General features: G+C 55.6%; 3 protein-coding genes across 3 annotated transcripts; 1 reads left to right on the top strand and 2 right to left on the bottom strand.

Moving 5' to 3' along the window:
- Nucleotides 1-32: 32 nt before the first annotated feature.
- Nucleotides 33-9,360, bottom strand: LOC113985373. Its single transcript, XM_027716078.2, has 14 exons — nt 9,278-9,360; nt 8,231-8,360; nt 6,617-6,741; nt 5,970-6,060; nt 5,344-5,423; nt 5,101-5,145; nt 4,560-4,594; nt 4,018-4,181; nt 3,736-3,823; nt 3,501-3,581; nt 2,347-2,445; nt 1,333-2,057; nt 760-833; nt 33-579 (listed from the first exon to the last, which is right to left on the bottom strand). The coding sequence occupies exons 1-14, from the start codon at nt 9,358-9,360 to the stop codon at nt 516-518; spliced, it is 1,884 nt and encodes a 627-aa protein (XP_027571879.2). The 3' UTR covers nt 33-515.
- Nucleotides 9,361-12,208: 2,848 nt separating this feature from the next.
- Nucleotides 12,209-14,521, top strand: LOC113985378 (C-factor-like). Its single transcript, XM_027716092.2, has 6 exons — nt 12,209-12,507; nt 12,874-12,925; nt 13,165-13,352; nt 13,630-13,788; nt 13,898-14,017; nt 14,319-14,521. The coding sequence occupies exons 1-6, from the start codon at nt 12,361-12,363 to the stop codon at nt 14,430-14,432; spliced, it is 780 nt and encodes a 259-aa protein (XP_027571893.1). The 5' UTR covers nt 12,209-12,360; the 3' UTR covers nt 14,433-14,521.
- Nucleotides 14,522-14,626: 105 nt separating this feature from the next.
- LOC113985347 (C-factor-like) lies at nt 14,627-21,070 on the bottom strand. Its single transcript, XM_039380873.1, has 6 exons — nt 20,757-21,070; nt 20,212-20,263; nt 16,582-16,769; nt 16,040-16,198; nt 15,630-15,740; nt 14,627-15,302 (listed from the first exon to the last, which is right to left on the bottom strand). The coding sequence occupies exons 1-6, from the start codon at nt 20,898-20,900 to the stop codon at nt 15,189-15,191; spliced, it is 768 nt and encodes a 255-aa protein (XP_039236807.1). The 5' UTR covers nt 20,901-21,070; the 3' UTR covers nt 14,627-15,188.
- Between the last annotated feature and the right edge of the window lie 1,130 nt (nt 21,071-22,200).

Genomic DNA, 22,200 nt, shown 5'->3' with positions numbered 1-22,200 from the left:
TTTTTTTTTTTTTTTGTAATACAAGAGCTGTGTATTTAAAAAATATACAATTTTTATTTTTAATTTCTACAGCATAACCCTGCGGGATATTTTTTGTAACAAACGGTGCAGGACCCTACCCAAACTAATCAATAAAACATCCAAACTCCTGGGGCACCTTCGGAGAGGGGATCAGGTTGTCAGGCCTCTGCCATTGCTGCTACAGTGGCACTGGGTCACCCCTTGTCCCCAAATGCCAAGGCATTTGGAAAGGATGGCAAAGTGGGAGAGAGATGCCAGCTCACACGCAGGCATTCCTGCATGGATGCTTTTTTTCCCCTCTTGGCACCGAGGGTGCTGGCTTTCAACAGGTCATATCCCAGCATCCCTGGGCCAGGGTCTTTGCAGCCAGGTCAGCCCACTCAGTGGTCCTCTTGGGCACAGGGGTCCTGGTGTCCCCACATCCCCCCCGACTGCTCTTCCCAGTGTTTTGGAGGATACGGTGAAAGAAGGACAGAATGAAGAACGGGTTAGGCTCAGGAATCCTCCTCCTCCTCTGTCAGTATCCAGCACGCCCACTTCAGCATTGCCTTGGAGATCCTGTGAAAACAGACAGGAGGAGCTGAGGTGAGAGGGAACCCGGCTGCAGACAGGCACAGGGGCAGCCGGAGACAAGGGGTAAGGCAGAGGTTGGGAACTTGCTGTAGGGATGCAAGCAGTGATGCTCACATCCCACAGCAAGGACAAGGGACAGCCACACAAGTCCATGGCTGCACTGACCTGATAGACTGTATCTGCTGGCAGAGCTCGGGGCTTGGTGCCTCATATTTGTACTGGGCTGGTTTCCTCACGTACTGCAAAAGCAAAGGGGAGGGTGAGATGGGTCTGCCCCAGACGCACAGCCCTGAAAGCCCAGTACCCCTAGGAAAACTCTGGAGTGTCTCTCTCAATTGTTTCCTGCTCTTTTGATCTTATTTTACCCAGATATCTTGGAAGATGCTCCAGAAATTGATAGTTCCCACACAGCTCGGGCTCAACCACATCTTCACCATCCCTGGAGGGATTTAAAGGCATGTGGATGTGGCACTTGAGGCCACGGTTCAGTGGTGGGCATGGCAGTGCTGAGGGAACAGTTAGACTCAGTCTCACAAGGTCTTTTCCAGCCTAAATGATTACAATTCCCACGGTGTTCCCAGATCCTTCACCATCTACACTGACACCTACTTTCAACTTCCCATCCCCACGGGACGATGAGGAAAGATGCTGGGAATGGATGTGAGGGGTATGGGCACAGAGAACCTCCCCAGAGACCCCCCCAGGCCCCAAGGACCCCACCAGCTGCTTCATATCTACCGGCTCCAGAGTTCTGCGCTGCTCCGGCCTGGAGCTGGGGCCGCTCGCAGAGGATGACGCTTGCTCTTCTTCCTCCTCCTCCTCCTCTTCCTCCTCAAGCTCCTTTCCATCTCGCAGCCCCGTCTCCTTTCTGCTCTTCTTTGCACCCCGTGGGCTCCTGAGCTCTGATCTCCTGCCCGTGCCTGTCTCCCTGCCCCTTGGGGTGCCTTGGGGATGCTGCTGCCCGCCGGGGGCCAGCAGTGCCTGGTCATCTCCCACCATCAGCTTCCTCTTGGCACCCGCAGCAGCTCGGTTCCGTGTCCTGGCAGGAGCTGGACAAGGCTTCAACGCATCTGGAGGGAAAACTGTGCCACTGGAGCATGCCTGCTCCCCGTGAGGCATCCTGTTGGGCATGGATTGCAAGCTGGTGCTGGGCAAGATGGGGAAATCTGGAGAAAGAGTTGGCAGGGTGGTCTGAGAGCCCCTTGATCCCTGCGGGCCTTGAGCAGCGCAGGGGGCACCACAGGCTGCCCCCAAAGCTGATGCTGCCTGGCTGGTGCTGGTCTTCAGTGGACTGGGATTGCTGTAGGAGCAGAGCAGGGAGGGAGAGAAAGTCTGTACTGGCTCTCCCTGTGGCAATCTCTTGGGAGAGTCCTGGCTACACAGGTCTAGCAGGTCGGGGGTGTTGCTGTCAGCAGACACATCTTTCTGGGTCCTCAGGGAAGCATCAGGTTGAAAGGTCTTCTCTGGTAAGAGGAAACATATCATCAGTTTGGGCAGGGGGCTGGTGGTGGGACCTGCCCCAGCATGTCAGTGTGGGCTGGAGTGTCAGAGCTGGAATGATGCAGGCACAGGGCAATGGGAACAAAGCCAGGCTAGAGTTGGGGCACATGCAGCTCTTGGTTGCTGATCAAGCACTAATTTTTGGCCAGGGAAAATCAAGCCAGCATCCAGGATGAGCTACACCCAATGAGAAGAGAGGAGTTGTCTCCTGCCAGCAAGGCAGGCTCGATGCCCTGGGACATGGGGACTCACCATCTGAAGAGCTCGGGGTCAAAGACAATGGGGGGATCCTGTTCCAGGGGTTGTCCGGGGATCCCTCCAAGCTATCTGACAAGGCCAGTGACTCAGCATCTGCAAGGAAGAGGCTGGAGGGTTGACTCTGGCAAAGAAAGCAGCTGCCCACTTCCAACCCTGTGCACAAGGTCTCAGACAGAGACAGCTCTCAAGAGGAGTTCTGAAACCCTTTCCAGCCCAAAATGGGGTGTATTCCAAGCCAGCAGGCAGTGGAGAGGCAGACACTGCCCAAAGAGCAGGCAGTGAGAGGAAGACCTTCTCCTACATCCTGCACTATCCAGGACAGCATCTCCCTTCACCTCCTTCTCTACACGGAGCTTCTGCAGGTACTGGTGCAGCAAAGCTTTGTGACACCAAGCTCAGTGAGGTGACACAAACCCATCCTGGTGCTGAACCAGAGTCAGTAAGGAGCCTACACTTGGGCAGGAGACTCGGGCTCTGTGCTGGCATCAAAGGGACAAAATGACTTGTGTTCCCAGCATAATGAACTCAAGCTGCTCAGCTTCAGGAGGCTGCAGGAACAGAACCACTCCCTGCCTGCTCAAGGTCTCCCAAAGACCTGGCCATGCTGGTACCTCCTCTGCTCAGTCCAAGGAGGTGGGTTGAGCCAACTGCACAGGAAACTAGTAAGAGGCTGGATGGGATCTGGAGCAAGTCCAGAGGAGGCCACGAGGATGAACCAAGGGTTGGAGCACCTCTGCTATGAAGACAGGCTAAGAAAGTTGGAGTTATTCAGCCTAGAGCATAGAAGGCTACAGGCAGAATTCAGAGCACCTTCCAGTACCTAAAGATGCTCCAAGAGGGATGGAGAAGAACTTCTGACAAAGGCATGGATTTACAGAACAAGAGGGAATGGCTTCAAACTGACAGAGGACAGGGTTAGATTAGATATCAGGAAGAAATTCTTCCCTGTGAGGGTGGGGAGGCCTTGGCATTGGCTGCCCAGAGAAGCTGTGGCTGCCCCATTCCTGGAAGTGTTCAAGATTAGGTTGGACAGGGTTTGGAGCAATCTGGTCTAGTGTCCCTACCCATGGCAGGAGACTGGAACTAGACAGTCTTTAACATCCCTTCCAACACAAACCATTCTGGGATCTGGAGGACCCGCTACTCACGGCTGGCTTGGGATACAACACTTGGGTCCCCTGGCACTGTCCTGTCATCACTACTCTTCCCAGGAGTTGTTTTGTTTGTATCTGCAATGAAAGGGGCACTGTTGGTCGCATCTCAGCACGTGGCACAGCCAGAGCAAAGGAACTGTCCTCCCCACTCCAGGGAGCCCCTCATTTCATATGGCTGGGCGCTGCACTGCCCATCTGGGTACCCTGCAGATGCAGACACTGCACTGACCTGTCTTGGAAGAATCACAAGCAACTTCCTCCTCCTCAGGAGGGATCACCAGGGTGTTGACTGGGACCATGAAAACATCCTGACCCTGCTGAAATGAGACATGTTATGTGGTTTTCCCTCTCTGGGTGCAGGAGCCCACCTGTACCTGCCAGCTGAACACCATCTCCCTCCCCAGCCAACCTCCAGCTCTGCCCGCCACCCTTCCCCTTCCTTCTCCCACTCCACCAGAGCACCATGAGCTGTCGCAGCCCCGCCTCAGCTGCCCCCAGAAGCCAGACTGACCTCTTTCTTGCGCTCTGCCTCCCACTCGGTGACAGGAACCTCGTCCGTCACCGTCACCGTCTTCTCCTTGGGCATCCGTAAATCCAAGCATTCCTCAGCATTTTCCTTCAAAATCTCCAGCTGGTTCTGTCCTATGGCATCGATCAGCTGAGAGATGGAGGGGTCTGAAGCAAGAACACAGAGACACGTGTGGAGCAGACAGCTGAACTCTGGCAAGCCCCACTTGCAAACGCTTTTACTTGGCTGCATGACTGTTGTGTGCACCGAAATCTGTGGAAATATCCAAAATTCTGCACTTCCTTTGCTTCTAGAAACTCTCTTTCCTTTGTCCACACTTCCTGGGCCAGCAGCATGAACGCAGCATGCCGTGTCCCATACTGCTTCAGCTATCAGCACTGCCTCATCCTGCTTTGGGTTTAGCAACATATCCTTGTGAGATCTGGCCATGCTTGTGCTGCCTCTGCCTAACACACACCAAGCTGAGGAAACCCAGCGACTCTACGAGGCAGCCAGAGCATCGTGTGTCCCCCACAACTCTTTACCTGAGCTGGAAGCATTCTTCACAGCAGGATTCCTCCTGTAATGACCAAGGAGAAGACAAAGCCAGGTTAGGGATGGGTCACATGCAGCTCTCGGTCATAGATCAAGCACCCTGGCTTGGCAGAAGAGGCTTGTGAAAGTTGTGGATCCCCCAGGGATAGACATCAGGGAGCCTCACTCCTGGAGATGGGCTGATGGAGGGCCCCGAGTATCTCCAGAGTTGGGTCTCCAAGGGTGGAGGGAGGAATGAGCTGTGCAGGGCTCACCCACCCAGCTGTGCTGCCCACCACTGACAGGAACAAGCTCCCCATGGGTGTTTCCTGCCAGCTCAGAGGAAGGGGCTGGGGATGAAGAGCCCTCTGTGTCACCAGGATCTCATTTTTCATGGTCTACTCAGCTCTGTCACAATTTGGGGCAGGGAGTCACAGGTGAATCAGGAGCTGCCACCACACTACCGGCCCCTGCCAGCCTGCCCTAACCCCAAGCCCAAGCCTGTATGCTCTCGTCAGGGTGCCTGGATACACCTCTCAGCCCCACACTTACAGCCACAGCTCCTTTATCTTCTTCACCACAGAAGGCTCCTGGTTCCTGCAGCAAGAGAGAAGCCAGTTACTGATTCTCTCCAAATCCCCATCTTCCATCTCCCTTGCCATGGAGACAATCCCTCTTTCAAAAGGTCCCCACCACAACCAGGTCACACCAGGACCCTGGAGTCAGTGCTGCTCTGGGAAGATGAGGCAGCTCCCCTGAGCAGAGCCCCCTACCCACCCACCCCACAGGCCTTACCCATCGGATGATTCTATCCTCTGCCTCTGGATGGGCAGCACGATGAACCGCTGGGCTGTGAGGTAGAACTCGCAGTCCTCCTGCAGGGAGAAGAGACCCTGCAAGGCACCTCTGCAGTCCCACCTCTGCCCTCGCCTCCCCCAGGGCCAGCCAACACCCACATACCCACCCCAGCTCCGCCACCAACCCCCCAGCCTAAGTGAGGGTCCCCTCACACAGGACAACCCCCCTTAAACAGGGGGTTTGCACCCTCCTGTGTCAGCTGATGGCTCCTCAGCCAGCCCAGGGGATGCTGTGGGGACACCTCTGAACCCCTGAGGGGACAGCAGGCAGCTCTGCCACCAGCCCACACAGGTCTTCTGCAGCTGCCCAACAGTGACAGCCAGGCTGCCCCGGGGGGAGATACACCCATCCCCAGGCAGGGCTCATCCCCACCCCAGAGCCCAGGCCAGCTGCCACACACCTCCCAGGAGCTGCAGATGAAGATGAAAGGCCACCCACCCATCATCTGCCCATCATCTTCACCCATCATCTGCGTTCAGCTCCCGGCAGCAGCTGGAAGCAGGCAGGTGTGCAGGCACAGCAAGGTAAAGGAACAGGCTGCTTCCACTCCTCAGAGCACTTACCAGTCTGGCCTCCTCCTGAAAACACACTGTGTACTTCTGCAGGACGATAATTCTGCAGGTGAGGCCGGCAAGCTGGACCTGCATGTGGGCACTGGAAAAGGAGCAGAGCAGAAACACCTTGGAGAGATGAAGAATGGAGCTGGACCCCCCCCAGACACACAGTGGGGCTCCCCAACAGCTCTGCCAACCACACTAGGGCATGCTGGAACATGTCTAGGCATGAGCAGCAGGGACTAAGGGCTCCTTATTCCTTAATAATTCCTGCCTGAGAGCAGCTTCTTCCTGCTGCTTATCCTTGGCTCTGCTACCTGCACCCCACCAGTTTAAGCGTGTCCAAATAGGGAAACGGAGGAAAGCACTGAAGGAGCAGCCCATGGTTAATGCTCTGGCTCCTTTCACAAAACCCACAGGCTCTTCAGTCCTTTCTAATGGTATCACAGCTTCTGCCACGGCCCCCTGCCCATCCCAGCCAGCCGAGACCGGAGCACAGCATTCCAGCTTGCTTCTCTTAGCAGCTCTTTCACACCGACTTCCCACCCTGAGATTGCTTTAGCTTAACACAACCTGAAACAAGACCAGGCAGGAGCCCCACTAGCAGCTGTGGAGAACCGCTGTCCCAGCCACAGGTGAGTCATGGTGGAACCCACTTTTCCTCTGCCTGCAGAGCTTCGGGTGTAAGGACCACGCGGATGTAGTGGGATCCATCGGTGACATGCAGAGAAACACTCTGGAGGACCCCAGGCCGGCCAGGGGCATCTGAGTCACTCAAGACCTGTCAAGAGATTGGGGAGGATGAAAAAAGAAATCTCGTTTATAGACCTGGAAAAGGCTTCCCAGGAAAGCTGTCACGGCACCAAGCCTGCCGGAGCTCAAGAAGCGTTTGGACAATGGTCTCAGACACGTGGTGTGATTCTCACTATGGGCAAGTCCTGGTGGGCAGCAGAGGGGGAGTGGGCTCAGCCCACGCTTCAGGACAGCACCAGTACCAGCAGTGGGCAGGGCTGCTTTCAGGACTGGGTAAAAAAAACTGAAGAAGAGGGTAGATTTGGGAGCTATAGTTTTGAAACAGAGGATGGAAGGCACAGCTGGAGCCCAGGGCTCAACTGTCATCCATGGCGTGGGTACAGGTTGGAGAGTGGTCACACCAAGGGAACTCTCCCCATTAACCCCTGAGACCTCGGGTGAGAGGGGATTCCCTTATTCACTGGTGACTCATCAGCCCAGGCACAAGAGATCTCCTGCTTGGGAGAGGGGACTTGGAAGAGGGAAACTGATTTCACCACCTCCATGTCTTCAGATGGGATGAGGAACAGGACCACAGAGTTGGCTTTCTCTGACTGTTGCTTATTTCTCCCTATCTCATCTCTCCTCCTATTTAAATCACAATTCCCATCCTTTTCCTTCCTGCCCTTGTTAGCGAGGAGACATGTGAGCTTCCTCAAACATCTCCTTCCCCAAAAGAAGTCAGGAGATGGCCAACAACAATGTCCATGGTGGGATGCTGCTACAGCACCCAAAGGCTGTGGGGGAACCACAAACCACAGCACTGGAGCTGGGTTCCCTCAGCAGACATCAGTAACCCATCACAAGGCCCACCCAACATTTGCTTGTGCATCCACTTGTCTCACAGCATCTTCATTCAAACCGTCCAAGCCCACACCAGCACTGACTCCACTCAGTTGTGTTCCTCCTGCTTCCTTCCTCCTTCTAATCAAGCCTCAGACATCCCAGAGTCCCCTGACTAAAGCCTTCAGGAGCAGGTTTTGTGCCTTAGATCTCCATGTCCTGAACCACTAAGAAAGAGGCTCTCCCAGGAGAGGAGAATGAGCTCATGGTCCCACCAGGGCTCACCATCAGGCAGGATGAGACTCCAGACACCTCAGCAGGTCCTGTTTCTGCCTCATGCTACTGTCAGGACCCTCCATCATCAACTGGCATGTTACAAGGAAGGGATGCAAAGAGGACAAGGAGGAAGACAAGGTAGCCTGCAAGTGTAAGCCTAGGAGAGATGACCTCTGAGACTCACAAACATCTCGGGCAAGAGCAGGGCACACCTACCATAGGTGAAAAGTCAGTCAAAGCTGCCAGAAATGGGCAAAGCAAAGCTCCTCCTCCTCAAAAAAAAAAAATTAAAATCAGGGACATTGAGGAGCAACGGTCACACATCCACAGCCACTGAGTGGGGAACCACGGAGCACTTGCATGAATTTAGATTTCAAGGGCTGTTGGAGCACTTTGGGACAGTCCCTCTCAGTACCCACCCGCACCACCTGCCCAGCCAGGAAATTCTCATGGTCACCCAGCTGGTCATCCTTCTCCAAGAGGCTGACGATCCACGGCTGTAGGACGTAGATTGTGGTAGAAGACACATCCTTGTGTACAAACATAGACCTGCGGGAGAAGAGACACCAAGCCATAAGCAATGCACCAACATCCCGGGAAGGGTTTTGAATCCCAAACACAGCCACAAACCCAGGAGATTGCTGAAATCCAGCCCAAACCCCACCACTTCTCCACAAGGACCCATCCTGAGGGCACTGTGCTGAGGAAGCCACTGCTGAGGGCACGCAGGTTCTGCTGCATCTCTCTTGGGCAGTGGAGGGAGGACACCAGCAGCTCTGGAGTGTGTCCGGCCTCCTGTGAGTCTCCCATGGTTCAGGACCTGTATTTCTACCTCTTCCTTTATTGTTTATTATCCCCCCAATAATTATTTTCCTTTGACCAGGTGTTAACCATAAGTCTCTGAACTGTCAAGGGGAGAAGGATCGGTGACAGGCAGGGCTGGGGACAGGGAGGGTTGAGACAGGCAGGAGCCAGACAGGCAGCGGCTGGGGACAGTAGGGATGGGACCAGAAGGGTTGGGGACAGGCAGGGGTGGGGACAGGCAAGGGCTGGGGACAGGGAGGGTTGGGACAGGCAGGGGCTGGGGACAGGAGGGATGGGACAAGCAGGAGTGGGGACAGGCAGGAGCCAGACAGGCCGGGGTTGGGGACAGGCAGGGTTGGGGGACAGGAACGAGTGGGGGACAGGCAAGGGCTGGAGACAGGGAGAGTTGGGACAGGCAAGAGCCAGAGAGGCAGTGGCTGGGGACAGTAGGGATGGGACCAGCAGGGTTGGGACAAGCCGGAGTTGGGGACAGGCAGGAGTGGGGACAGGCAGGGGCTGGGACAGGCAGGGGCTGGGACAGGCAGGGGCTGGGACAGGCAGGGCTGGGGACAGGGCTGGGGACAGGGCTGGGGACAGGGCTGGGGACAGGGCTGGGGACAGGCAGGGCTGCCCCCCTCCCCGGTTCCCCGGTCCCCCCTCACCGCTCGGCCGCCTCCAGCCCCGGCTGGTCCCGCCGGTCCCGCTCCGTGTCCCCGCCGGGAGCAGCAGCCGCCGCCGCCGCCATGGTCGCGACCCCGGAACGGGAAAGGGGCCCGGCAGGGGCGGATCCGGGGCGGGGCGGCCGCGGGAGCCATCCCAGCTCCGGCCCTTCCACATCCCCTTCCCGCTCCCCTTCCGCTCCCTACCCTCGGCGCTTTTCCTCGGCGTTCGTGTGCCCTTGTAGAAGAGAAGGATCCGTGGATACCATGGAGCACCTTCCGGTACCTGAAAGGCCCGCAAGAGAGCTGGAGAGGGACTTTGGACAAGGGCATGGAGTGACAGGACGAAGGGGAATGTCGTGAAACTGCCAGGGGGCAGAATTAGATTGCATATTAGGAAGAAATCCTTCCCTGTGAGGGTGGGGAGGCCCTGGCACAGGTTGTCCAGAGAAGCTGTGGCTGCCCCATCCCTGGAAGTGTCCAAGGCCGGGTTGGATGGGGCTTGGAGCAACCTGGGATAGTGCAAAGTGTCTCTGCCTCTGGCAGGGGGGTGAACAGGGTGAGCTTTAAGGTCCCTTCCAATGCAAACCTTTCCAGGATTACCCATTTTTTTGCCGACTTTCTTGTACCATTTCCCATTCAGTGGTGCACATGTAATGCCAAACCATCCCTGGAACCTCGCCTTGTTTTCATGCTCTTTCGTTCAGTTTTGACTCCAATAGCTCCAAGGAGTCGCAGGGTCTCGCCAGGTGGTTGCCCAGGGGAAGACGCATCCTTCTACAACAGGCTTGCACATCCTTTACCTCCTCTTAAGGCATTAAAACCCCTTACCTGATAAAATCTGCCAAGCAAACTGGGAAATGTTCGGGCTGAAGGGGTGGCAGATTCTTCCTCTAGCCCAGTTCAGTTGTGGCTCGATGTGGTTGGTGCCTGTTCATCCCCATGCCAGAGGCTGGGGCTGCATCAATGGGGTGGTGTGAGTGCGGTGAAATGGCACAACAGGACGGATCAGTGCCACACTGTGTGGGGTTTGCATGGACAGGTTTTGGCAGCGGGGGGGCTACAGGGGTGGCTTCTGTGAGAAGGTGCTGGCTGGGCCAATCAGGAATGATAGTGACGCCTCTGGGACAACATATTTAAGAAGAAAAAACCCAGTGTTACTGCAGAGGTGTAATTGCAGCCAGAGAAGAGCAGGGTGAGAATATGCGAGAGGAACAATAGTGCAGACACCAAGGTCAGTGCAGAAGGAGGGGGAGGAGGTGCTCCAGGCGCCGCAGTGGAGATTCCTCTGCAGCCTGTGGTGCAGACCATGGTGGGGCAGCTCTGCCCCTGCAGCCCATGGAGGTCAGTAGGGGTGCAGAGACCCCCCCTACAGCCTGTGGAGGAGCCCACGCCAGAGCAGGTGGATGCTCAAAAGGGGTTTGTGAACCTGTGGGAAACCCATGCTGGAGCAGGATCCTGGCAGGGACCTGCAGACCCGTGGAGAGAGGAGCCCATGCTGGAGCAGGTTTCCTGGACTTGTGACCCAGTGGAGGGACCCACACTGGAGCAGCCAGTGCCTGAAGGACTGCACCCTGTGGAAGAGTGACCCACGTCGCAGCAGTTCGTGGAGAACTTGCCCGTGGGATGGACTCACACTGGGGAAGTTCATGGAGGACTGTCTCCCATGGGAGGGACCCCATGCTGGAGCAAGGGAAGGACCCTTCTCCCTGAGCAGCATCAGGAACATGTGATGGCCAGACAGTAGCCCCCATTCCCTGTCTCCTGCTGGAGGGGAGGAGGTAGAGCTGGGAAGGAGGGAGGGTGGGGGGAAGGTGTTTTTAAGATTTATTTTACATCCCATTATCCTGCTCTGATTTTGTTAGTAATAAATTCAGTTAATATCCCCAGTTCAAGTCTGTTTTGCCCGCGATGGTATTCAGTGAGTGATCTCTCCCGCCCCTTATCTCAACTCATGAACTTTTGTTATATTTTTTTCTCTCCCCTGTCCAGTTGCGGAGGGGAGTGATAAAGCGGCTTTGGTGGATGCCTGGCATCCAGCCAGGGTCAACCCACCACACACACACAAGAGTAGGGAGCAGGGTTTGCTCTTGCAGACAAAAGCTAATTTATTGGGATGGTTGCGTGAGGCAGCACACGGGTGGAGGATCAGATCTTCTGAACACGACAGCTGGTCACTGTCTAGTTGCCAAGGTCCTCGTAGCAGCATCTTCAGCTGGAGCAGGAGAGAGTCCCCCAGCTTACACTCCCCAGTCCTGCCCAACCAGCTCCTGGATCTGTGGTTATTGATAATCTTAAATGACCTACACAACATCTCCCAACCATCTTAAATATACATATTCCCCTGTTGCAAACTGTCTGTGCAGTTTGGGTGATGCTGCAGCAGGAACCAGCTGGGGAGGCCATGGGATCATAGAATCAGAGAATCATTTAGGTTGGAAAAGACCACTGAGTCCAATCCAGCCATCATCCATCAGATGCTCTGTCCCTCCCTGCAGGGGAGGTTTGGGTTACCCTGGAGGGTTTTGCAGTGGTCCTGGGGGGTTTTTAGGTTTCTCAGCCTGTTGTTGTGGTAAAGGGACACTTGCCTGTCCTGACTGCTCCATTCCCAATGCTGGCTTTGGCATTGCACAAATTAAGGCCAAAAAACTGTGCTGTGCAGGGTCAGGAAATCCAGCCTTGCCTGTCTGACCTTGGGCAAGGGGAGGGACAGAGGCTGGGATCCCAAGAGGGAGGGTGGTGGTGGGAGAGAGCATCTCAGTGCAGGGACAGGAGTAGTGCTGGCCCTGAAAACTGAGCAGCTCCGGTTTGGAGGAGCAGGGAAGGTACAGAAAGCAGCACTCTAGATATCTAGCCCAGGGCATTCCCTGCCTGGGCAGGACACTTGGCTCCCTTTGCGTCATTCCTCAGCCACCAGGAAAAGTGGATCATGGGTATGGACCACAGCCAAGAGATTGAGGTTCAGGCAGAGAATTTCCGAGAGCCACGGGCTGGTGCAAGTCCTCATGGGAACATGTGAGATAACCAAGTAGCAAAAGGCACCCGCAGAGTCCGGGTGAGAGCAGTGCAGCCAAGGACAGAGCAGCATGGCAGGGCTCCGTGTCCGCTCCCTTCTGGTGACTGGGGCCAACAGGGGCATCGGCCTGGGGCTCGTCCAGCACTTCCTGAAGATGCCAAACCCACCCCAGTGGGTCTTTGCAGGCTGTCGGGACCCCAAGGGACAGCGAGCAAAGGTGAGGCCGGGCTGGGAGGCAGTGGCTGTGCTGGGGGACAGGAGCACTCAGTGCTGGGGGGAAATTGGATGTGAGAGGGGGTTTGCAAAGGGTTGGGGCTGCAGCTGGGCACCCACAGCACAGGGCAGGTGGGCTGGGACACTGTGGGAGCAGCTGTGCATGGGATGTTTGACGGGAACAGTGGCACATGGCATGTGCAGGAGGCACAGAGCCCCATGTGATGGGAGCAGGGCAGCTGGAGCAGGGTGTTGGGCACAAAGCAGTGCAGGGATGGAGCCAGAACGACATGGGCTTTGCCTGAGAAAAGCTGAGCCTCTGTGCAGCCCCTCCTGCCTCTCCCTGCCCACACAGTGCCCTCTCTTGCAGGAGTTACAGAATTTGGCCTCCAAGCACCCCAACCTGGTCATAGTCCCGCTCGGTAGGTGCCCCGAGGTGGGGAACCTGTGCCCCAGTTCCTCTGGCAAGTGCCCGAGCACTGGGCATACCCTGGCAGTCCCTGTGCTGGGAGGGAGCCATGCCAATGGGCTGGTGCTTGTGGGGCCATCGTGCGCTGCCAAAGCTCCTGCCTGTGACCAGCCCTGAAGCATGTCCCTGGGGGAAAACAGGACACCCCAAGACACCACAGGGACACTGACCTCCCCTATATCGGCTCTGCAGAAGTTGCCAGCCCTGTCAGCATCAAGGTGGCTGCAACCACAGTCAGGGAGCACGTGGGGGGCTCTGGGCTGAACCTTCTCATAAACAATGCTGGAATTGCCAAGATAACCTTGCTTGAAAATGAGACACCAGAGGACATGACCGAGACTTACACCACCAACACAGTTGGGCCTCTGCTGATGGGCCAGGTGAGACCCTCACCCAAGCTGGGCTGTCCTGGGGGAGCGTGAAGGGCTGGTGGGAGGGGGTCCTGCTTCCACTCTGGAGCCTGATGGGCTCTCAGTTGATGAGAAGCTTGTGGAGCCATGGGCTGGAGCTCAGGAGCTGGAGCCTGGCAGGCTGGGGCAGTGGGGAGAGAAGGGAGAATGTTCTGATGCTGGTGCCAGTGCTGCCCACTGTGGAAGGAGCTGGTCCTCTCCCCTGGGCCACATCCATGTCTCCCCTCTCTCCTGTTCCTCCTCACAGGCATTCCTGCCCTTGCTGAAGAAGGCTGCCCAGGGGAGCCCGGGCTCAGGGCTGAGCTGCAGCAAGGCAGCCATTGTCAACATGTCCAGCATTGGCGGCTCCATCACTAATCCCTATGCTTGGGAGATGATCCAAGCTAGCTCATACCGCTGCAGCAAGGTACTGTCACACCGTGCTGGGGACAGATTTGCTTCCCCTGCTCTACCACAGCTGCAGGTCCCCTTGCAGCCCTCCCTCCCACCACCATCCCTGCCCTGTCTCCCCACAGGCTGCTCTGAACATGCTGACCAAGTGCCAGTCCCTGGCATACAAGGAGCACGGAATCTTCTGTGTTGCTCTCCACCCTGGCTGGGTGCAAACTGACATGGGCAGCTCTGCTGGACACACGGTAGGAATTCCACCATGGTGGCTCCATCAGAGCCCATGTGCTGACTTTCCATGGGTGGAAGTTACTGCCATGATTCCCTGCACACAACTTCCCCTCCTACCTGATCTCTGCCAGGACAGCTCTCCCTATCCTGGTCCCGGGTGCTGGGTGCCCCCATGCCCTCGGTTCCCTGCTCAGCCCCTCTGCCTGGGGTTGTCTGTTTTCCCCTTGCCTTGGAGTGGGTCCTTCCCCTGGCTCCAATTGATCCAGGGCCCTCAGCCAGGCCTTGGGCACAGGCTGCCTCTCCCCCTTTGCCCCACAGCCCCCCGTGACAGTGGACGACAGCGTGACAGGGATGCTGAAGGTGCTCTCCTCCCTCTCCGAGAAGGACACCGGCACCTTCCTGGACTGGGAAGGGAAGGTCGTGCCCTGGTGAGACACCAGTTCAGGATCCTGGCAGCGGGACCCTTTGCTGCTGCTCCCATCTGCCCCACATCCTCAATAAACCCCTCTCAAGAGCCCTCAGCTCTGCTGTGCATTGCCAGCTCATGGGGTGGCCCCTTCCTGGTTGCCCCACTCCTCAATCCCACAACTGCCACCGGATCCATGGCTGTCGTTGCACCCCCATGAGTGACAACATGCAGGTCCCATGGCACTGTAACAACCCTCTGGAGACCTCTCCTCCAGGATGCACTGGAGGAGCCAGGGCAGAGACCCTTCCATGGAGTCAAAAGATCTTCTGAACACCTGCAGGGCTGACTTTCTCCCTCTCCAGCTGCAGGGCACCCCAGGGCTGTGCTCAGCCTGGGCTGCCCAAGGGGCTGGGGGTCACGGGGACCAGCTGCCCTCTCCCCTCAGCTGGGAGATTCCTGGTCACAGGTGGGACAGACAGACACACAGCACTTGGGAAGTGCACAGCGAGCGTGTGCCGGGCTCGGGTGGGGAGTTTGAGGCTGGGTGTGTGGAGACAGAGCAGAGAGACATTAGCTCACAGACTTTACTGAGGTGGGGGGTACAGAGAGACTACAGGGTCATGCAGAGGATGGGGAAGGGGAGAGAACTTGCTTCCCAATCCCTTCCCCTCTCCCTGATAGCCCAGGGTGGGCTGAGGGCAAGCAGGGTGACCACTCAGAGGGGTGAGTCAGCAAGTGCGAGGCTGCCGTGTGGGCAAGAGAAACCATCCATCTGTCCATCACCAGGGCAGGCAGTTTCCTTCCCAGTCGAGGAAGGCTCCGGAGGCGTCCTGCGAGAGGCTGGCCAGCACGGTCAGGATGCCCCGCACGCTCTGCTCCACCGTCAGCGGTGCCTGCAGGAGGGGACAAGGCACAGCCTCACTGCCATGGGCTGTGATCAGCACAGAGAGCAGCTCTTGGGCAGAGGAGAGGGTGTGCAGCCTGGGAGCAGCACCCACAGTGCTCATGGGGATGTTTTTCCTTACTGCCCCCCCTCTGTTCTCTAGGCTGGGAGGAGGGGAGACACGGCTGGCTGTGTTGCTTGCTGCCTGCTCCCTGCTTGCTCTGACACAGGAGATGGTCCTGGCAGCCCACACAACATCCCCCAAGTGCCCCTGCCCTCCCCAAGACATGGGGATACAGGGGGGGTTCTGCTGTCCCTCCCCTGTACAGCCCAGTACCTTCTCCGTCCCCATGTCAGTCTTCACCCAGCCAGGATGGATGGCCACACACAAGATCCCCTTGTCCTGGAGCTCCGCAGCCAAGCACCTTGTCACCATGTTCTGGGCAGCCTGGAAGAGGCACAGCCCTGCCAGCACGACCCGGGGTGCGGGTGGGCAGGAGGGGGTCCATTTCCCAGGCAGAAAATGGCTGTGGAGGTGGGAAATGGGACTTGGGCCCTGGGCAAAGCATCAGCACGACCTGCCTGGAAGGCTCAGTGCCGGGTGCTGCTGTCCCGGTCTCTGTGCTGCTGCCTGGCAGAACCAGGCAGGGGGTGGGTGAGCGGGGCAGGGGGTGACCCCATGGCCTTTCCCCCTCCACGGGCACCGTGCACGGCAGAGCGTCCCCAGCACCTCCCCTGGCCCCTCACCTTGCTGGCACGGTACGGGTACATGGGGGCCTCCGGCACCCCGAGGCACAGCCCGAGGGATGCCAGTTTGGTGGAGATGTTGATGGCCGCGGCCCTGCCGCAGCTCAGCCCCTCCTTCCCTGTGCCCTTCGCCGCCTGCTCCAGGAGCGGCAGGAATTCCTGAGGCAAAGACACCGATGCTCTGTTCAGGCCTGACAAGCCCCCAGCTTGGGGGCTGCCCTGGAGGGCTCTGTCACACGCCACGGATGAGCAGCTGGACAGACACCCCCGGCAGAAGGGCAGGGGATGGGGAGGATGCCCCAAGGAGTGGCCAGGCTCCAGCCTTTCCCCTCCCCAGGGAAGGAGCGAGCTGGCACAGCCAGCCTGGGGCGGGCAGGAGCTCCAGCTGGGGAGGAACAAAGCGAGGGAGGTGTCGGGGCTGGGCTGCGCTGCCGAGCTCCCCTGGGTGGGCAGGGGAGACCCATGGAGGTGGCCTTATTCCCATCAGGGAAAGGCTTGGGTTTCTCCCCCAAGCAGGAGAAACCCAAAAGGTCCACATGTACCTTGGTAACCTGCAGTGGCCCAACCACGTTGGTGGCAAACACGGCGAGCATCTCCTGGGGATCCACGGAGCGCAGCGTGGCGTGTGAGCTGACACCTGCGTTGTTGATGAGCAGGTTCAAGCCCTGGTCCTTCAGATGAGACCCCACAGCCCCCACGGCCCCTCGGATGCTGGGCAGGTTCACTGTGTCTGCCAGGGCAAAAAGCAAAGTGGAGCAGAGCTCCTGCAGGTCACACAGCACCCACTGGCTGGAATGGCTCTCTCTAAACCAGCATTATCCAGAAAGGACACAGCAGGTTTAGCAGGTCAGGTTATTAAGCACATTGAAATGATCAGCAGCTTGTCCTCGCCTCTTGGTTTCGCAGACAAATTAAACCTCAATTCAACCCATTTTGGCTGTATGGGGGCTACTGGTAGGAAAAACTTGCTGTATTTGCTTGCTGTATTTGCTTTCTGTACTCAAGGAATTTATGATTGCAGAAGGGATGCTTGGTCCTTGCACACTGAGACTCCCAAATTTATTTCTACTGGAAGCCACCATAGATGGGCACATTTTAAGGACAGACACCATCTTTGGGGAAACAACCAAACTATGCTCTTCGAGCCCTTCTGTACTTCACAGCAGCTATAGGGGCTGTTAACATAGAGGGGATTATTAGATTGGATGAAAATCCTTTGTTTTATACCACTCTGACCAATCATTTTTAGTTACCTTTGCCTTTTTAAACAATTTGTGCTTAAATTGATCTTCCACAGAGCAACTTCCCATAGTTTTGCAGCCATTGGTATGCAAAAATCCATCTTTTTTCCTATCATTTTCTTCTGTTTAGATTTTTATTTGCTTCCTGTTGTTACTCACAAGGATTTGGAGCTCACATATGAGCTAAGGTGAGTACAAGTAATAAAAGATTTGGGATGTAACCTGCAGTATTTGGTTGCAGGCTCTGAGTCTGAACTTCCCCATCTCTACTGGCCAAGTTGTGGGGACAACCCCTCTCAAGCAACCAGAAACAACTGAAATTGGGCTAACAGGGATAAGCATCCCCAATGCCTTCCTCTTTGCTTAAATACTGGTTTTGAGATTCTGCCATGCTTTTATTGCAGGATTTTTTGGCTAAGGCAATAAAAATGGTATTTTTTTGTGTTCAGCTTTTGGGGTTGCTTGTTTGGATTTGTGTCCCCTACCAGGTGCTCACCCACTGAAGTGGCTGTTGTTTTTTTAAAAGGGTCATCTAAACACCTTTAGGATCTGCAATGGGTGGGTTAGGCCAACATTAAACATTATATATTGCCTTTTAATACCTCAACTGATCCCCTAAGAACCATGAATATTCAAGCATATGGGCATGTTGGAGTGTGCCCTTGCTCCCCTTGCACATTTCTGTGCCCATTTTTTGCAGATGCCAATCTGATGAGCCTGCTGGGTGGGGGCAACCGCAGGGCTTGATTCCTCTTTTTTGAAACACTTTGGCCCCTGAGCTGAGTTTCTGTTCTCATGCTTAGACAAGAGTGACTTAGCAGAGGTTTCCAAGGCTGAAGACTCCCTTCTTGGAGTATTTCATGCACTGACGAGCAGCAGAACCACCCTTTTTCCGGGCATTTTTAACTAGCCTGGTGTCTTTATGGTGGTAAGCAGGTATGTGAGTGGCATGGGACTTGTGTCCACCTTGCCTTGTGCAGCACACACCTTTGTAGAGGTGTCCTGAAAACATTTGAGGGGAATGTGAGGGGCTGGAGCCTTGGGATTCAAGAGGGCATGGCCAGCTGCAGGACAGAGAGCTTTGGGATGACTTCTCTTTGGATAAATCGGATGAAGTTCAAGGCTCTCCACCACAGTGAGGGATTTTTTGGTCACTTGGTGAATGATTAACTGCTCTGTTTGGATTAGCTGAGTCATTGCTCTGAGGGGTACACGAGTGGGACCAGCACGTTTCTAGTTCTAAGTCACCAAATTTGCTTAAGGAGTAAACTTTTGTCTCCTTAGAGGAAATGAGATAAGGATAAGAAAGAAAGAGAGAACAAAAAGAAGTGACAGATCATACACAATTTGGAGTTACTTTTTAACTCCTTTCTGAAAAGTCCATTCCTGTTGCTGGTTTGGAGACCTTTCCTTAAGATGGAGCAAGACAGCCTGAAGCAGCTTCTCTTTTAAAAAAATACTTTGTTGCTGTTGATTCTTTGGGGTTTTTTAGCTTATTTTGGGACTTAATTGATAGTCTGGGGTTTGGGCGTATGTCTTTTAGTAAAGGTTGTTTATGTAGTGGTCAGTCCTTTGAGATGTCTCTTTTTATGTTGGCCATGCTTTAGGGAGCTTACTTCCCATCATGTACTGTCAGTTGGGGCTCACAGCTCATTTATTTTTTATTACAGAGAAGGTGTTTTACTTTAATAATCTACTTAATAGTGAGAAAGAGATTTGCTGCCTCTTCGTAGTGAAAGCCTGACTTCAGGAATGTCTTATTTGCTAAGAAATGCTAAAAAACCTGAACTTTGAAAACCCGAACTTTTCAGGTGTTTTCAAACAAATAAATAGGTAGGTAGGTAGATACTGATACAGTCTTTGCATGGTCTTTATTCAGTTTTCTTATCACTGACTACAGTGAAATACTCAGAAATATTTAGAAGCTCTGGCTGCTCCCCACCTCTCTTATTACAGCGATGGTAATTCTGGTGCAAGCACTTTCCCAAAACACTTCTTTTGGATTTGGATGGGTTTTTTAACCAACTCTTCATTAATAGAAAGAGCAGCTGTGAGCAGCCTCCACTCTCAGGCACAGGAGAACACAGGAGATCTCTGCCTCCTCGAAACACATCCACAGGAGGTCACATTCCTCAGCCTGGTGCTCCTTATCTCCCCAGGCTTCACTCCAACACTGTCCTACCCTGTGAGCCCCCAACCCTGTCCAACACCCTGGAAGCTTCCTTCCTGACTTTGCCAACTCCAAACACCACTCTGGCTGGTCTCCTTTTTCTCCCCAAGTCCCTGTGCTGTCCAGGTCCATTTGCTACCTTCTCCTGCTGCTCCCAAGCACCACTGACAAAGGCCACTTCCATGGGAGCACAGAAGGGACAAGAGGACATCTCCCCAGCCTAGGATGTGGACATCCCAAACTGGAGCATGCTTATGAGTCTAAGCATCAGCCTGGGATACCAATACCACCACAAGTCCAGATTTCCCATATGCAGCCTTTTAACCTATTTTTTTCCTCCCTTTTTTACCTGCAGTGAAAGAAATGCTGACCGTGGCCACTTCCAAGCAGATCCCAAACCAACTCTCCTACTTAGGAACCATCCAGTAGGTTTGCTTGCTGTGCCCTGCCTTCCTCTGCTTTGTGACCCATGTGTCCCAGCCCAAAACTTGGCCACTGTATTTAGCATCTTTGGGAAGAGATGCCTTTCCCATGAAACTTGCTCAGCTGAGGTGTCTGGACCCACCTCTGCCTCCTCTGAATCCAGTTCGACTGCCCCAACCAGAGGACAGCTTCACTTGAAGTGAATGGATCCCTCCCCACGGATCCCTCCCCACCTGGCAGGGCTAGAGCTTCCTGGCCAAGCTGCCCCTGGTCCTATCCCCAAAGCCAGCAGATGACTGGAAGCAATGCTGGATGAAAGGAGAAAGATTGCTCCATACCTAGCTGGACCAGTTTGATGCTGGCGTGCTGGGCAGCTAATTCTTTCAGGGCCTGGAAAAATGATGGAGCAGGCAGGAGGTTAGAAGTCACTGGCAGCACAACCAGGTGTCCCACCCCTGCTCCCAGGTCACCGAGCCAGGATGGCTTTGCTTTCTTTGGGGAAAGTGTGTGGGGCCATTCCCAGTGGATGGGGTAGGGCAGCATCCCCACAGCCAGCAGGAGAATGGTGCTGCTGGACTTAGGCACTGCCCCCCATCCTGAGTGATCCCAGCATGGAGAAGGGATTGTCTGGCCATTGGCACAGCCAGGAGTGAGTGTTGAAGATATGTCTGCCTCTCCAGCCTCATCCCACCCGGCTACATCAGGCACTGCCTTATCCAGGGTATTTGGGGGTTATGAAACTCCCCCAGAGCACTCCTGCCCCCACTGCTGGGCGACCCAGCCAGGTCCAGAGCCAGCGGGGAGCTGTCAGGGCTGTGGGGACTGTGGATTCCCTCTGCCCACCTGGCTCAGGACCATCCCCGTGCCCTGTGCCCACACTGACCTTCCCTCTCGGACCCTCGGGGTCGCGGCAGGTGGCAAAGATGTGCTGGGGGGGCCGGGGGCTGGCGGCGAGCTGCCGCACGAGCTCGAGCCCGATGCCCCGGTTGGACCCCGTCACCAGGACGCTCCGAGCCAGCGCAGCCATCCCCGCAGCCTCCACGCTGGGCGGTGACACATGGCAGGATTGCTGCCTGCTCGGCGTGAAGAGGAGCCAGGCACAACCCAGGGTGTGGCTCCGGGCGCCCACGGGGACGGGGACAGTGCCAGCACCAGCCCTGGCCCCTCGCCTGCCCCAAACAGAGCCAGGGGCTCAGGAGGATCAAGAGGTCTCCGACGTTTTGGCACATGGGGCTGTGTGTCTCCTGCATTACCCAGATTCCCACCACTTCACTCCTCTAAAGCTCCAGCTCCCAGAGCCTCTGTAACAGCAGAAGGGTCCATCTCTTCCACAGGTTTGGAAGGACACCACCAGGAAGAGGAAAACAGGTTCAAATCTGACTGTGGCCGGCAATCTCCCAGTTTGGAGAGTGCGTTTGGGATGGTTGAACCCTGGTATACTAATCCAAAGTCCAGCCTAGGAAGCACAGGGAAGGAATTTTGAACACTTTCCCCCTGAGCACCCCACCCAGGAGCCAGCAGGGAAAGACCCCCAGCTTTCTGCAAACCCAACCACCTGCTGCTGGGACTCCAACCTCATGGCCATCACCTTCCTCCTTGCTGGAGGAGAATGCTGGATGCCTATCAGCCCAAGAGGTGCCTGTAAAGCCAAGGCCTGCAGCCCAAACCAGCCTAGGGGCATGGATTTCTAGGATGCAGAAGTGATAAAAGAAGCAAAGAGCTGCCATGTAAAGAGCCTCAGTTGAAACAGAAGAATTGGGGCAACCCGAACGTAAGGAGGGAAAGGGAACAAGAAGAGGAAAGTTGTGGGGATGGGTCCTTCCCATCTGGATGTGCCCAGAGGGACATATCTGTTGCCCAGCCTGGCAGAGGGGACAGAACTGCCTCTTCCCTGGGTATTGAGTGCTTCCACATTTGGTGATCACCAAAGAAATACATGGAAAGTAGTGAAAGGGCCCCAGGTTTGCAAGATGAGGTTTCAGGTGACACAGAGCTTGGAGGGGAGAAAGCAATGATGTTTCTTTCCATCGTAGTGGCCAGACTATGGCCCCCATGAGAAGTAAGCGTGCTGTGTGTGTGGATTTGGGTGGTGTTGGAGTCGGACCTGCCGTAGCAGACGTTCTTGAGGGTGTAATCACCTGTGCAAGCAATTGCACCGCACAGACTTGCCTGCTCCTGCTGCTATCTGCCAGCAGCATCCAGAGCAGAGCTCCCATTAGGAACCAATAAGACTGGAGTTTCCTCTTTTCCTTCCAGGCTCCTCGGGAAGGAGACAACAGAAACAAGTGAAGAAGGCTGCAGGACCAGGAATGGTGGGAATGGCTGCG

The sequence above is a fragment of the Pipra filicauda genome, unplaced genomic scaffold (genome assembly GCF_003945595.2).
Source record: "Pipra filicauda isolate LSUMZ 115617 unplaced genomic scaffold, ASM394559v2 scaffold205_size1947385_pilon, whole genome shotgun sequence".
NCBI lineage: Eukaryota > Metazoa > Chordata > Aves > Passeriformes > Pipridae > Pipra > Pipra filicauda.
This window is presented reverse-complemented; position numbering and strand designations above follow the sequence as displayed.

Excerpts from the sequence above, each read along its gene's own strand:
- LOC113985378 (XM_027716092.2), top strand. The coding sequence starts at position 12,361 with ATGGCAGGGCTCCGTGTCCGCTCCCTTCTGGTGACTGGGGCCAACAGG. Across the intron at positions 12,508-12,873 it reads CCAAGGGACAGCGAGCAAAG|GAGTTACAGAATTTGGCCTC; the intron begins GTGAGGCCGGGC and ends CCTCTCTTGCAG. Across the intron at positions 13,789-13,897 it reads GCTCATACCGCTGCAGCAAG|GCTGCTCTGAACATGCTGAC; the intron begins GTACTGTCACAC and ends GTCTCCCCACAG.
- LOC113985347 (XM_039380873.1), bottom strand. The coding sequence starts at position 20,900 with ATGGCTGCGCTGGCTCGGAGCGTCCTGGTGACGGGGTCCAACCGGGGC. Across the intron at positions 16,199-16,581 it reads GGCCACTGCAGGTTACCAAG|GAATTCCTGCCGCTCCTGGA; the intron begins GTACATGTGGAC and ends TCTTTGCCTCAG. Across the intron at positions 15,303-15,629 it reads CTGACATGGGGACGGAGAAG|GCACCGCTGACGGTGGAGCA; the intron begins GTACTGGGCTGT and ends CCCCTCCTGCAG.
- LOC113985373 (XM_027716078.2), bottom strand. The coding sequence starts at position 9,360 with ATGGCGGCGGCGGCGGCTGCTGCTCCCGGCGGGGACACGGAGCGGGAC. Across the intron at positions 5,146-5,343 it reads AGGATAGAATCATCCGATGG|GAACCAGGAGCCTTCTGTGG; the intron begins GTAAGGCCTGTG and ends CTCTTGCTGCAG. Across the intron at positions 2,446-3,500 it reads TGTTGTATCCCAAGCCAGCC|ATGCTGAGTCACTGGCCTTG; the intron begins GTGAGTAGCGGG and ends TCTTCCTTGCAG.